A 15,857-nucleotide genomic window follows, 5' to 3' on the forward strand; every position below is an offset into this window, starting at 1 on the left:
CATAAAAATACATTTGAGTACTTTAACTATTAACAAAAATGTATCTTATTTGTGTATCATTCGGCTGTAGATCCTCAAATCATCTCTGAATTGGAGCTGACACTGTCCTTCCTTCTGGAGGGGGGCTAATTTTGCTCCCCATGGTCCCTGTGTGTGTTGTAAAGTAGTCACAGCTCCAAGCTTACTCCCGAGATGGGACTACAATCTCATGTTTAGTTTACTCATTTGTATTGAAATTATAGGCCAACAATGGAACGAGCTTTGGATCGGTGGCTAATGTAGAACACACACACAGGTGCACGTAGTCTCAGCATATTGTGCTTTATTTACAGGTGAAATCTATTAGCATAAAGCTGGCCATACACCTATAGATCATCTGCAGACTTTCTATGGTCAGATGGAAAAAGTGCAACAGATTGCTCCATCTACGCTACACTGTGTGGATGGAGGAATCTCCCGCTGGTCAAGCTTCAGTATCTTGCTAGTCGGCCCCGCTGGCTCTCCAAATACCTGTTAAATGCCTGCATCCAATCAGATTGTTCAGGTATTTTGACAGCCAGCGGGGCCGACTAGCAAGATACTGAAGCTTGGCCCAGTGGGAGTGTGCAGTAGGAGCTGTGCGTGCATTGGATTGTGGGAAATGTAGTGCGGGAGAGCTGCGCACTCTTGCAGAAAGCTCGTGAACTGTTGGAGAAGAGTGGCCGGAAGTGAAGGAAGCACAGAGAAGCAGCGGGGATGTGCCCATTCATTTTTTGAATGAAATACAAGGTAAGATTTGAATCTAAAATTAGGAATGAAAGCAGGATCATGTTAAGGGATATAAGGAGAAAACTGCAAAGTGAAAACAAGTTTGAGTTTTGTATCACTTCAAAAGATGCTCTTAATAATCATTAAGTTTATCTCTGCACTCTAAATAAGAACTTAAAGTATCCTTGCCTCTGTGAAGAGCGCTACGGTCATATTCCTGTCTGAGAGGACAGCGGTATCATAGGCATTGTTTACGTTTTTGAATTGTCACAGCACTTGCTGGGATCGGTTCGTGTGTCTGTTAACACATGTGGTGGCAGCAAGTTTGGTGTGTAAAGGGCTACCTGCAGAGTTACCCAACCCTCGTGACTAATGCTCTCAGTCTTCTGGCCTGAGATTGTTGTCCTGCGACCTGGGAAATCTCTGTGCAGAGTGAGGCTGAGAGTGGTATAGCCACTTCCTTGTGGTGGCTCACTCGGTTCAGAACTGCGTATAGTCATGTGTGATTGATGTACAGCGGGTTCGGACCATGCGTGTCTGTCACAGTACTAACAGAAGCAACAGGGGTTCCTGGAACCTTCCTTGGCAGATCGTGCGTGGGATGACGGACATAGTCATGGACTGGATTTCCCTTGTCAGCCGCTAAAAAGCAGTTGATAAAGAAATATGATTTCTTATGGGAAAAAGTTTTGCTTCTCTTTGATCCAGTTTTTAGAAACAAGCCGCATATAGTCTAGTAACACAAAGCTTTAATGATATAGCACAAACAGTAAGTGACGCAGCCTGGCAAGAATAATGAGCAACAAACCACTATGTCCGGAATATGACTGGCTGTGATGGGTTGGCACTATGCAATGTTCTGTAACTTATAAACTATAAATAATATGTCAATTATAAAATGACTTATCTGAGTAGCACATATCCCAGTTCCAGTCAAAAGTAACCCTCCCCAACTCTATGCAAAATTAAATAAATAGCTGCAGCTGGGTTTTAAGGATAAGTCTAGCAGAACAATTAAATCTGCAGTTATAGAGAATCTATGGCTGCCAAATGTTGGGGATGCTTAATGTCTTTTTATGGTGTTCCTATATACATATATTGGTGGGTCCAGCATGTACATCCAAGGTCATGACTGGGCCAATCTGGAAATACAGGCACCCACAGGAAGACCGCTAACGTTCCTGCATCTCACCTTTTCTGGATTGCGGAAATCCTTTCTTGAACACGGTCAGCGAACACATTTCCAAGTCGTATCAAGCTCTCCCCAGCTACCACTGCTATCGTAACCTTCTGTGTGTTCACTTCCATGGTGGTCAGGAAATCCTTGTGCTTCTTGATGGCTTTTTCCACTCCTGCTACAGTGTTGGGCAACTCAACATGAGCCAGCGCTGACTCCTGTAATAAGAAAGAAAATAAAAATAAATATATTTATTCCTTACAGGTATTTATATAGCCGACAATTTACACAGCGCTTTACATGTGCACATTTACATCAGTCCCTACCCTCAAGGAGCTTACAATCCAAGGTCCCTATCTCACATCCATACATGACCAATTTAGAGGGGAGCCTATTAACCTTCCAGCATGTCTTTGGAGTGTGGAAGAAAACCAGAGTACACGGAGGAAACCCACGCAAGCACAGGGAGAACATGCAAACTCCTTGCAGATAGTGTCGTGATCAGGATTTCAAGTCATTATAACCTAACATTACTATATGAACTGGAGTTTTATGTCCTGACTGGACTTCACATGCACATAAACATACAAATACACACACACAGTATTATACTATTAATTAAATACTGTATGTGTTTGCTGCTGCATTTAAACAGCATTGTGTTTCACAGCTACTAGTGTACACCACAGGGAGAAGCAGAATGGTGTTGATTGAACATAGGGATTTTGAAAGTGTGTAAAGGTGCCCATACAACTTTCAACTATCGCAAGACTTTTGTCTTGCGATGGTTGTAAGCTAATTAAAAGCTCGTACAATCTGCCCATCTTGGACAGGCAGATCGTACTTCTGATCATCGCAAGCCCGCCCCAGCGAGGGGCGGGCTTGCGATGAATGCAATGAGGGGCGGGCTTATGATGACTGCAAACGGGCACCGGCCCGTTCGGCAGTTGTTGCACAAGCAGGCCACTAACCCGCCGAGAAGGGTTTTCAAGCCTGCTTGTTCGACGGAAGATGTGCGACCGTACAGTAGAAACGGTCGCACGCCTTCCATACACTTTGCGATTATCGTACGATCGCGGGATTTCCCGCGATTCTCGTACGATAATCGTACAGTGTATGGGCACCTTTACAGTCTTATCATTTTAACCTGTCTGATTTACAAATGGTTACTGGTATTGTGGATGCACTGCAGTACATCCAAATGCTCAGCAGATGTCACTATTGTTCTTAAAGTACAACAAAAGGTTCATGTATGACAGTCTAAACATGTAACGAATCCACTTACCATATGATGAAAAAAGCCTCTTAGCGTAAACAAAAAAACGTTCTCTACCTCCCCAGAATGAGCCTAATTCTCATGAATTGGTGTCTCACAAGCTCTCTCTCCCAGACACTGTAGCTCACAGTGGGTGGGTTTCAGTAACAGAGACAGTGCTGCCAATCCAGAATGCAGTGGGCAGGACTAGGTGAGGCCAGGTGCTGATTGACAAGCTACAGGCTTGTGAATGAGCAGTGACAATGCTGAAAGCCACAGCACCCTGCAACATTTTTAAATTCCGCTGCGGTGCAAACAGGCACAGCCTATGTATAAGTGGCAACTGTGCTCTGAATTCAGGAGCAGTGCAGCATTGTTGCCACCCCATCCCAGGAAATTTCATTAGATGGACTTCACTGGCACGCACATCAGGAGGACTAAGAGCAAACTGTAGGTGAAGACGCACTTATCATTAAAGGATAATTAAAGCCTCGGGTGTTTTTGCATATATCTACTGCTAGCAAGCAGTAGATATATACTGCTTTGAAAAGGGTTAATACTTACCCGTGTCTACCCCGCGCGCTCCCGTCCGAAAATGTGAAATATCTCGGGCGGCCGCAAAGCATCCTGGGGCGAGCGCATGCGCAGATCACATTTTAGGCCGGGACGCGAGGAGAGACACAAGGTAAGTCTATGGACGCGTGCACCCGCATGCAGACAACGTGGGACAGGAAGTGCCAGCAAGCCCAGAGGAGTCAGCGCTGGATCGGAGACCCGCACCAGCGCTGGAGGGACAGATGAAAAGGACAGGAAAGAAGAAGATCGGATTAAGAAACATCATTTAAGGTAAGTGCTTACATTAACATTGGGGGGAGAGGAAAACATTTTTGACTATAATGTCACTTTAAGTGCAGCAGCGCCTTTTTTATGGGACTCCATAGTTCTATTTTAATTTCAATGCATGGTGCCTATTATAGGAGACAAATGAGCTGCTTATTAATCAGGATGCCTCATCCAGCACTCACATGGCAAGGATTTGCCAACTGTCTATCATTTGATTGGAAAATATAATTATTTAAGATGGAGGTTTATTTAATCCTCTCTCTTTTCACCTTCTAGTGCTCCAGCATTCACAGAGTTAGACATACCAGAAATGTGGCAGTCAAATGATAGTTTACACAGATACTTTACACATTTACTATTAGTCTAGCGCAACTTGTCTTTCTACAACCTCAATTAATATAATTTTTAAAATGTGGGCTCACCTGGTTGTTCAAGCAGGCCTCAGCCTGTTTGACATCTTTTAAAAACAGATGGAAGATGTGAGACTGTACAAGGACCTCCCTTCTGTTCTCCCACATCTGGAGAAGCTTGTTCCATCCAACTTCCAACTTCTGCAACCACTGCTGGAGAGAAAGATATGGGAGATCAGCCTCTTCTAGGCTCAAAAGGTCACTGACAGCCTGAATATTGTTGTAGTCCTCCTCATATCTATTGATCTCCTCTTTAAGGGAGGCATGAAGCCCCAGCAACCTCTCAGCTTCAATCAGGTTGGAAGGCAACTCCTCTACAGCCACTGCGGTTTGTGTCTTGACCAACCAGGTCAGGAAGTTGTCTAGGTCTTGGATAAACTGCTGCAACTTGTTGGCCACTGTTAGAGAGTCCTCACATCCTTGGAGAGTTCTCTTCAGAGCTTCCCACTCCCCACTTATCTCTTCAAAGTGCACCAACACCTCCATGGCCTGAGATGGGTGGCACGTGGCGAGAACTTCAGCATCTTGCTGCAGCTGGACCAACTTGGGTTCCAAAGCCACCAATGCTGCTTCCATAGTTGAAAGTTTTCTTTGCAGGGTCAAAACTCCACCTAACTCTCCACTGCCACACTGGGAGGTCTCCATAGATTTCCTCTTTTCACGAATCTGAGACTTCACTTCGATGCACTCGAAGAAATAATTCTGCAGGCGAAGAACGGAAGTGATCTGTTCTTTTCTCTTCTCCACTAATTCCACAATCCGGTTCCACCTGTTCAGATACAACAGTTATTCTGAATGTTCAAACAAGTAGATCTGAATAAAAGAAAATTCCTGATAAACACATATACAGTATACAGAAGTTTGGTCTTTCTTCTGCAGAAAATGAGACCTACAGGATCATAAGAACTACAATGACTTGAAAATGGAGCAGTATTATAGAAAACCAACATTTATTCCTGTCAAGCAGGTATGAAGTATATTCTGGGGAATAGAGGGAACACAGTATCATCTGCTTTTCACACCACAAGAATTAAAGTAAATCTGCCTTGTCTTTAAAATACCCAACAATGCTACCTAAAAGCAGGTACCTTGTAGTGCATGCAAGCACCTGCTTCACCTGGGAAATCCTAGGCTTAGCCTGTATAGGGGCTTCAACTTCTGGTTATTTTGTTTAACATGCAATCAATTGTTTATTATTTTAAAGCATTAGGGTATCACTGTAGGTTTCCTACTGACATAACTATACTTGCGTATAGAGCTGCAACAACTAATCGACTAAGTCGATTATAATCGATGATGGAAAACAATGTCAACGTTTCCCATCATCGATTAGTTGACTTTCGATTAGTTGGCCTGCTTGTGGCTCCCCGCACGCTACTTCTCCTGCCCGCAGCACGACACGTCTCCTCCCTGCCTCACACCGCTTCTCCTCCCCGCCATACGGACTCGCCGCACGCCGCTTCTCCTCCACGCCATACGGACATGCCGCACGCCGCTTCTCCCCGCCTCACGGACTCGCCGCTTCTCCTCCCCGCCTCACGGACTTGTCGCTGCCCGCCCATCCACGATCGGCACAATGAAGAAGGAAGAGCAGGCATGGGGGGAAGGCAGCTGCCAACAGACAGGCCCACAATCTCAGGGAGACTGCTAATTGATTTTGAAAATAATCGTTAGCTGCAGCCCTATTTACGTATAGTTTGTATCATGTCCTGGAAGCAATGTAGACAAGTACTCTCCTACCCATAGTAAGTATCTTTCATTTCAGACGTGTACTTTGCAAAAATCCCAAGAAATGAAAATTGTACTTTAGTCGCTCTCCTCCCAATGCAGTATTGCTCACCTGCTGTTTAAGTGATCCTGACAAGCTTGCACCTCAGAGGAACTGGGATGTCCCCCTTCCAGCAGTTGCTGCACAATCTGATTAACATCCAATACCCGACCCATGAGACTGTTCATTTCCTGGTCCAGGCTCTCAAACCTAAAATCCACAAGAAAGAATCTTGGTTACAACAAGACAACAAAAGCTTACTTCCATTCCTGTATACTTTACAATACAATAGAAGAGATGTAACAGGCAACTTACAAAATATAATTGAATGCATTTGGAAGGGTCAGAAGATTATAAAAAGATACTGAATAGACGAGTGCTTAATATAAAAGACTACTAGGGAATTTTGATATGTCTCCCATTAATACTAAAGCCTTGGTAAAAGCAAATTGACATTGTTCAATTAGATTGACACATACATTTAAAGGTCATTGTCCAAAACAATATATATTAAGTAGAGAACCTGTAGAAGAAAGTGATGGCAGTTGCAATTTGTTGACATAGCAAAATATTTGCACAAACATTTATCAATTCTACATTTTCAATAAAATACATTAAATTCACAGAAATAAAATATAATCGCCAAAGTTTTTGTTAAGTATAAAAGAGGAGACTATCGGTAAATACCAAATATGTCAATCCACAAAATGGAGTCAAAGTACAATACCCTAAATCAGTGGCTCTCAACCTTTTTTTCAGTCATGGTACCTTTTACAAGTATGCAAAATATCGGGGCACCCCAGTGTAAAAAACGGCATGTGGTGTCCCCCTTCCCAAATCAATACCATACCTTTATCCTTGACAGGGGTCTAGAATGGCTTTAAAAGAGAACTATCGGGTAAGTGTTTTTCCCCATAGTTCTCTTTAGGGTCAGGGGAGGACATATACTAGCATCCTCCCGTGACCCAAAGCTCAGTATATAGCGGGCTATTGGTCGCGATATACTGAGGGTGGCAGCCAGGTCGGATCCCAACAATACTGTCGAGATCCACCCAGCTGCCGTGAGTGACAGCTGGCTCTGCCTATCTAAAGGCAGAGCCAGTTGTGCCCGCCCCCTCCCCTGTCCATTCCTCCTCTCAGTGCTGGAGGATCATAGAGGGGAGGGGGGAATCCCTGCGGTGAGTGGTGATTGACAGTCACTGCAGGGAGACGATCGGGAAGTGAGCGGATCGGTACATGTTTCTGCTCACTTCCCGATCAATAGAGCCGACCTATGACAGCTTCTTTGTCACAGGTCGGCTCTAACTATGAGGATGAGTGGAAATCACTCACCTCATAGTTCTCCTTTAAGGGGGGACCCCAGGCAAAAAAAAAAAAGATGAAGTTGAGTTTCCCCCTTTACATCAGAGTGCTCCTCTCACATCAGAAGCCCTCCATTTACATCAGAAGCCCCTTTCACATCAGACGCTCTCCATTAACATCAGCAGCCCTTTTGACATCAGAGTCCTCCCCCTTTAACAAAAATTTGAAGGCACGCCTGACAAAGCCAGAAGGCACACTAGTGTGCCACGGCACCCTGGTTGAGCAAGGCTCTAAATTGTCAATAGGCTACATCTTTACAGTTCATCAATTTAGATTTAATTGTAAATGAAGGCCCTGGAATTACTTCCCTTACTCCACCATGCAGGGGAATTTTTAAAATGTGCAGAGGTTCTTAAAACTATTTTTACTATTGATTTTATTATAATTTTATGTTTCTTATCACTTTGAACTTAATTTTTTTTACTATCACAAGGGAACTGGCAAACTCTCTGAGAAAACCAGATGAACCCAGGAAATGAGAGGAGGAAGGGGACACACCTTGCAGCCCTGCGGAAGTGATCAGGTGGTTTTACAGCTACCCGGATTATGTCTACAAGAAAGAGCAGAGCTGGCACATTGCTTTTGCAGCCATTAGCCTGCTGCTGTGCCTTGCTGCCGTGTTGTAGTACTACAAAGAATAAAGAAAGAACAGAAGCTGCCTGCTGTCGACCTGCTAAAAATTCTAGCTGCTTCACGGTCTCTAGATTTAATACCTTGAAAAAATGGCCTGCAACAAGCATGCAGATCAGGAAAGCCGGTCTAAGATTAGAATGAATAATCTGTATACATGTTCTGGGTCAGTGACTCACAGCATACTGAAGTCACCTGATCAGCATGCCTTTAAAGCAATTTCCATTTTCTCTTGACTAGTTCTTACCTGTGCTGGACCACCTCAACATCCTCCAGTCTCTGTGGGATCTCCATCTTTAACAGCCACTGTTCTTTCTCATCAATCCACACTTCACAGGCGTTAACCTCACCAAACATTTTATAAACAGCTAAAGCATCCTGAAGCCACTGACTTCTCAAGGAGGCAACTTCCACCACCTCTCCAAAGAGCTGCTCCACCTCCACAATGCTAATCTGTACATCCACCTGGTTTCGGTACTCAGTACCCAGTTCAGATAACAGTTTTCTCAATCCGAGCACTGTAGCTCTGTGTTTCTCTATTTCCACAGTGGCTGCACGATGCTTTTTGACCAAAGACTGGGTGGAATACTCGTCATGCCCAAAGTCATCACTGGACACCAGGCGATAGCTGTCCTGCAGCCAACCAGCAAGCTCCATGGTGTCTGCGTTAAACTGGTGGAAGTTGGAAGCCTCCTGGAGCGTTAACTGGTGAGCCTTTGCTGCCTTCTCAAGGTTCTCCCATTTCTGCTTCACTTCTTGCATTCGCTGACGAAGTCCAGCCATTCCTCTCCTCCTCTTACTCAGCACCTAAAGAAATAAGATATTGTGCTTTATCAAAATATCTGAAACACATATTGCATGTGTTGCCCTTCAGCAGTCAGGCAAATCCTACTTTTCAGTACACTACTTCCCGATACCAAAGGCATGCTGAGACTGTACACTACTTCCCGATACCAAAGTCATGGTGAGACTGTACACTACTTCCCGATACCAAAGGCATGCTGGGACTGTACACTACTTCCCGGCACCAAAGGCATGCTGAGACTGTACACTAAGCTGCACATGTGTAGCAGTGTACATGTGTAGCAGTGTACAATTTATAGAAACAAATCCTGGAATGCAGTGGACTTACATAGTCTCTTCTGTTATAAAAAGATACCTGCCACCCTTTTGTTTTTAAAAAGTGTATGTAAAGTCATAATTTTCTTTTAGTTTTGGATGGATTGGTGGGGGTGGTGGGCCTAGAATGATCCTTGCTAGCGAGATTCACCCTCTCTATTTGTCTTGTCAGACACATTTACAAACGTTGCCTTCTGCCGATTAAGATTAGCTACTTTCATCTCACTTATCATTATAAGTACAGATCAATAGAATACATTTACTAGATCTCAGCATGAAGACATGCGACTCACCTGCTCACCCCTTTGAAGGGTCTGCTGTAGCATGGCGTGCCTCCCTCCAAGTTCCCCCACCAACATCTTATGCTTGCTTAAAAGACGTAAGACGCTGCTCAAATCCTTCCCATAGTTTTGTGGAGTTGACAGAATATGTTCTTTCTCTCGAATCCAACCCTCAGTCTCCTCTACCTCCTGCAGGAAACACCAGAGACGCTTGGATTCTTCCAACTCTCCTCTGCGTTTCTCTGCCAGATGACGAAGACCCTCCAGACAGCTCTTGACGTGTTCAACTCGGTTGCAGATGATCTGAGGGTCACAGGGCTGGTAATCTGTGTGGTATTGAATCACAATTCTGATATTGGTTTACACAGTAAATTTCTCCAACTCAAATGATTTGGCTTAAAGCGGACCTTTACCCAGATCTTTCAAATAACCCAACACACCTTTAGAAATGTTTAGTAGTGACAATCTACAAACACATAATTCTAGATCATTGCAGGCTGTGTATTCTTTGCATTCCTTATTTCTCTTTTCTTCCCCAGTATTCTGACAGTGGCCATGTTTACTAAGGGCAGATTATTAGATCTCCATTTACTTCCTGGATTTCTGGCACATGTGACCAGGACATGTGACCATGCACATCATCTCAGGGGAGGAAAATGTCTTTCCTTGCAATCCCCTGAGATTACAGATGAGATTTCCAAGCAATGCTCTGCTGATGACAAGGCAATCCCAGTGTGCATTGCATTGGCAAACTAAAGCTATTTGCACCTTTCAAAGCAGGAAGTGAATGTTCTGCAAGTGTAAGTATGTCATAATCACATCATTTTACACCTGACATGTCTATGTTATTATTAATCATCGTGCATAGAGGGATGCATTGGTAAAATTTGATTTTTGAGTGTAAAGTTCCGTTTTTGTTAGTAAAATCATGGGCCGATAGATTTGGTGAGGTACCACTCACAGGTTATGGCATAAGACTAACAAATCATCAGCTATATAGTATGAAGATCTGTCTGACCTGGGATTACTCATTATGTATCCCAGCAGCCATTCATGTGGTCAGTTTAGAAGTGTAACAGTCAATGAAAACTGTTCAGATAATTTCTCCACAGTGTCGTTTTGCTCACTCCCATCATAAAATTTAAATTATTAAAAACATAAAATGTCTTTAAAGAAATGCTAGTACATTTATTAACCCCTCCAGGGCTTCAGGGCTAAGCCTTGCTCATCTACCATCCCCCTGTCCAATGAAAGCAACCTTATCAGCTATTAAATACCCTCTCACTGGACAGAGGGTGACATGGTGGGCAGGGCTTAGTTTAAAAAAATCAAGGATGCTAAGCCCTTAGTATATCCTCAGACTCACCACACACGTTCAAATCTGATCATACCATCTCTGTGCAATCAACTTTAGACCTACCAAAATTATCTAATATGAGGATCTATCCAATCTATCATAACAATCTGTATCCAATCAAGCAGGCCCTTGTACTACATTCTTATTGGTAGATCTAAAGGAAATTGTACATTTAGAATGTAGCATGTTTGGTGAGCTTAGGCCTAATGTTGTGGTGCCTGCTCTTGTCCAGCATGTCTCTCTCTATGTGCTCTCTGTATGTACTGTATACATTAGTCGCACATAATTGGGTTATGATGTTCTCTTGCTGTATTTACCTGAAAATTCTGTGAATTTTAGTGCTGCCTGGTTTAGGGAGTGGACTCTTTCAGTCTGAGCAGCGATGTCAGCCTCTAGCAAGCTGTGTTTTTGCAGTAAGTCTTCTACTTCCAACAGATGCTTTCCAAAATCTTTAGATCCCAACGGAACCTGTGAAATACCAACATGCTTTGTTAAGGAGCAATAATGATGCACAAAGTGGTTAAACACAAAGTCCAATCACATTTTAGTTTACTTGGACAAGTTAGTGAATGATACCATGATCCACTGTCTTTTCCACTTTGCCTTAAAAAGAAAATGTCATGGTTAGGAGTACATAGAGATCCTAAATCATCATATTTGTGCAGGTTTACTCATGAAAGATTTATAGTTCCCCATATTTAGATTTACTTTCTTTGTCTCAGATTGCCAGTTTATTGTAACTGGTATAAATATTCTAATAAATCATATCTGGAGACATTGCTTCCTGTAAGAAAGCCCGCAAATACAACTTTGAAGGACAAGTCACTTTTAGTAAAAAACAAATACGTCCACCCTCCCTGGCCTTCAAACTAATCTAGAAATCCCTATTGAATGCTCATTTCGCAAGCACAGCCAGCACTTAGGAGTTACCTGCATCTCATCCATCCAGTCGATCATGTACACCATCTCTTGAAATATGTTCTGCAGTGCCAGGTTACGCTCCAGCCTCTTTCTTCGGGAACTCAGCAGGTCTTTAAGTAGGTTCCACTGTCTCAGGATATTGTCCTTCTGAGCCGCAATTCTACAGATATCATAATATCCCTCTGACTCCATCTCCTGGGCCAGGTCTGCCACCACTTGGATCCGCTCCTCATAGGAGGAAATATCTGCCTCAATGGCCTCGTGTTTCTTCATGGCAGCCTCCACTGCAGACAGATCATACCCGAAGTTATCCTAATGAGAGATAGTCAACCATGAAGACAAGGTTCAGTCACTCTAGTCTTCTTGTGAGGAACAGTCAAGAATAAAACACACTATAAGGGACATATGAAGCTGCTTTTCACTACCTGGTATATAAGACACTGGTTCTTTCTAACCCACATCTATCTGGGATATAAGATATGGGTTCTCACTAACCCATGCCTACCTGGGACACAAGACGCTGGTTCTCTCTAACGCACATCTAACTGGGATATAGGATATGAGTTCTCACTAACCCATGCCTACCTGGGACACAAGACGCTGGTTCTCTCTAATGCACATCTAACTGGGACATAAGACACTGATTCTCTCTAACCCACGCCTATCTGGGATATAAGATATGGGTTCTCACTAACATATGCCTACCTGGGACACAAGACGCTGGTTCTCTCTAACCCACATCTAACTGGGATATAGGACATGAGTTCTCACTAACCCATGCCTACCTGAGACACAAGATATGGGTTCTCACTAACATATGCCTACCTGGGACACAAGACGCTGGTTCTCGCTAACCCACATCTAATTGGGATATAGGATATGGGTTCTCACTAACCCGTGCCTACCTGAGACACAAGATATGGGTTCTCACTAACATATGCCTACCTGGGACACAAGACGCTGGTTCTCACTAAGCCATGCCTCTCTCATGGCAGCCTTCTGATCAAATCTCTGAGACAACAGCTCCAGCTTCTCTTGACGGATAAGCTCATTGCGCAGGGAGACCTCTCTCTCATGTTCAGCTTTCTCCAATCGCGTCCAAGCCTAGAAAATAATGCCAATCATGGTTTATAAAAATCTTTTGCATTCCTCTATGATTCCATCTTGAATGCAGACCTTTTGGAACTGGCCCACCACACATTATTCAGCTTTACAATCCAATGGAGTAGAAAGAACTATTCTAACCAACAGTGATTAGTTACGGCCTTCAGAGTCTTTCTGTCTATTAATACAGCTGTTGGCTTAACAACTATTGGATTGTTTATGTAAAAATCCAATGTCTGTGGCTACCTGCAGATAGATCACTGGGCAAGGTTTCTCAGCAGATAATCTCTAAACAGTCTAGAAAACCCTTTCCTACTGTTTCTCCCAAGGTGAGCTGGTTCTAGGAGGTGTCTGCATGCCCCCCTCCTTTTCCACACCATGAACACAAATGCTTGGGCATGCTGGTATTTACTATTACTCATTTGAATAGAATCAAATAAGATTGTTGTACTTACCATGAAATCTGGATTATACTGCTGCCTTTAGTAGGTCTGGACAAAACAGAAGAGGTTAAGCCTTGCCTCAATTTTGCAAGCAAGCATGATATAAGGCCACCATGAGAGGGGCAGGAACTGCATCCCTCAATCGACTCAAAAAAAAAAAAGATTTGATGGTAAGTACAAAAACATATTTTCTCTATGGTCCATTGAGGAACAAAGGAACAGCAGAAAATCATATACAACTGGGACGTCCAAAAGCATCAGACATCTGTAGGGAGGGTAAGTTCTACTGGAAGATGCAATAATGTGGAAGACAGAACCACAAACCGGAACAGAACACTTTTCAGAAGGATATTGTCCCAAAACAGTAAAATGAAGGACTAATAGGACAGTCCACCAAGAAAGCTGCCCTTTTCAACCTCTCGCTGACATACACAGAATCGTGTACCCTGTCACAATATATATATTATATTATATATGTGCGCCAGCTGTCCCTTCGTTTATCCGACAGTGGAATCCGTTGGGTGCTGGCAGCAAGGTCAGCATAAGTTGCCTCCGGCAGGTTATGTGTCTGTTTCCACAGATAAAAAAGCCCTGGTAGTGGTCCCTTCACCACGCATCACCTCAGCAGCGGCGTTTTCCATACAGCGTTTGGGCAGGACTTCCAGAATGTCATATTAGTGCGTTTTGCCTCTTCATCAGGGGACACAAGACAAAACTAGATAGCGGCTGTGACTAGCACTACTTCTCACTAAAGTTAACCCCTTCTTAGCTTCCCCAGCAGTGTTTTAATAATATCATACAAACTCTATATACACCAAGTTTCTTTCTTTCTTGGCCATTTCATTTAAATATTTTAACAACCACCTATCTCCTGGATATCTCATCTCTACCTAATTAGCTAATGCACACACCCCAGAGAAACTGACACAGGCAACAGGACAAAATTAAGGGATATGTCACACCAAGTGGACCTTATTTCTTACTTCTTTAGAAGATTGACAAGAATTTTACAAACATTTTTTTCTAAAGATGGTAAGTAGGAACAGTAGATAGAAAACAAAAACGCTATGATTGAATTGTTGGAGCACATTTTGAGTCATAAAAAGACCTGAAGATTGCATTTCATGTTTAAGCCATTAGGCCCAGTTTCCCATCTTCCCTAAGAAAGTTTCGCTTAGGAGTTGATGGGCCAACAAGGTCAGAACTAGGTTCCACAAAAGATGTAGCATGAGTGTGGGCCGAAGGCCTGCTAGCTGAATGTGCCATTAATTGTGCACAGATGGACACAAATTCTGAGGTAGAAATATGAGGCCTAGTAGACCTATCGTGGGCACCAGGATCAGGAACTCAGAGATTATGGAGAAAAAGGCCCAGCACCTCAAGTGGTGAAGCAGTATCCAGTTATGTATTCTGTAAGTGTCACGCATGAAAATATGTTAACCATAACAAATATCTAGTAATAAAAGTCAAAGTTCAGGGATTTGAATATATAGAACTGTGTCATGAAACAGCACTCTGGTGTTAACAGCCACAGTACAAGGAGACGATACGGCGGAGTTGAATGTCGGAATGAGACATTAAATTTGGATCACACCATGCAAATTATTATCAGAGACTGGGTATACTGGAGATACCTCTGCTCCAAATGAGATGAGAGCACCAATTTGGCTCACAATAGACAGGCCTAGGAGACTGCACAGTGAGGAGCACAGCGTTCAAAGGTAACATACTAGAAAGTGTTCTCTAGTTTCTGAGGTAAACTTTTCATAGGAAAATACCGAAAACGGGGTTACACCAAAAGATGTACCACAGGTTTACAATTTGGGTACCAATCTGAGACTAACTGACCAGTACACACATACACAGGTCTGGAAAACACCCAATGCAGAGCTTACTGTGAAGAATTAGAGATATCGCCTTATCAGTATATCTGCATTATAGGGAGACACTAGAGACTGGATACATCAGAGGTGGTGATGCTGCCATAAAAGTTGAGAGAGCTCACGGCTGATGCAGGACCTACATGGTCTGGAAAGCGCTTTAATGAGAGCCCAGTGCTCAAAAGGTCACATTCAGGTATATCATTACCACATCCATGGATTTTACTGACAAAGGAGTCTTCAGAGGCTGGTTTACACCAGAAGCTGTGGCATGACCCTGGACCTGTAAATTTGTGATTAAAGAAAGTATAAACCCCGCAAAATGGGCACAGAACAGCAACTCTTAGGCTGCTAGAGCTCACAGAGCTGCCTCTAATTTTTAAAATCTGCTGCCTTCCAATTAAAATGATATCTGAACGCAAGTCAACAAAAGCTCATAGTGATACAGTAAATAGTATTTGTATAGCAAACTCCCCATTTATTTATTTTTAAAACCTTTTAGTACCATTTCATAGTTTTATTTTGCGACAGCACAGCCTTTAATTCTGGTCATTCCTCCT

At 43.1% G+C, this 15,857-nt stretch overlaps 1 protein-coding gene across 1 annotated transcript in view; it reads right to left on the reverse strand.

Moving 5' to 3' along the window:
* SPTBN4 (spectrin beta, non-erythrocytic 4) overlaps positions 1 to 15,857 on the reverse strand; it is a 124,811-nt gene that overhangs the window by 86,233 nt on the left and 22,721 nt on the right. The window contains exons 11-18 of the mRNA XM_018562600.1: positions 12,816 to 12,974; positions 11,880 to 12,182; positions 11,267 to 11,417; positions 9,605 to 9,918; positions 8,440 to 8,999; positions 6,273 to 6,410; positions 4,445 to 5,201; positions 1,940 to 2,142 (exon numbers count right to left, since the gene is read on the reverse strand). Of these exons, the coding sequence (XP_018418102.1) occupies positions 1,940 to 2,142; positions 4,445 to 5,201; positions 6,273 to 6,410; positions 8,440 to 8,999; positions 9,605 to 9,918; positions 11,267 to 11,417; positions 11,880 to 12,182; positions 12,816 to 12,974 (2,585 nt within the window). The remainder of the gene's footprint in view (positions 1 to 1,939; positions 2,143 to 4,444; positions 5,202 to 6,272; positions 6,411 to 8,439; positions 9,000 to 9,604; positions 9,919 to 11,266; positions 11,418 to 11,879; positions 12,183 to 12,815; positions 12,975 to 15,857) is intronic.

The sequence above is a fragment of the Nanorana parkeri genome, unplaced genomic scaffold, assembly GCF_000935625.1.
Source record: "Nanorana parkeri isolate BGI_ZX_2015 unplaced genomic scaffold, ASM93562v1 scaffold586, whole genome shotgun sequence".
NCBI lineage: Eukaryota > Metazoa > Chordata > Amphibia > Anura > Dicroglossidae > Nanorana > Nanorana parkeri.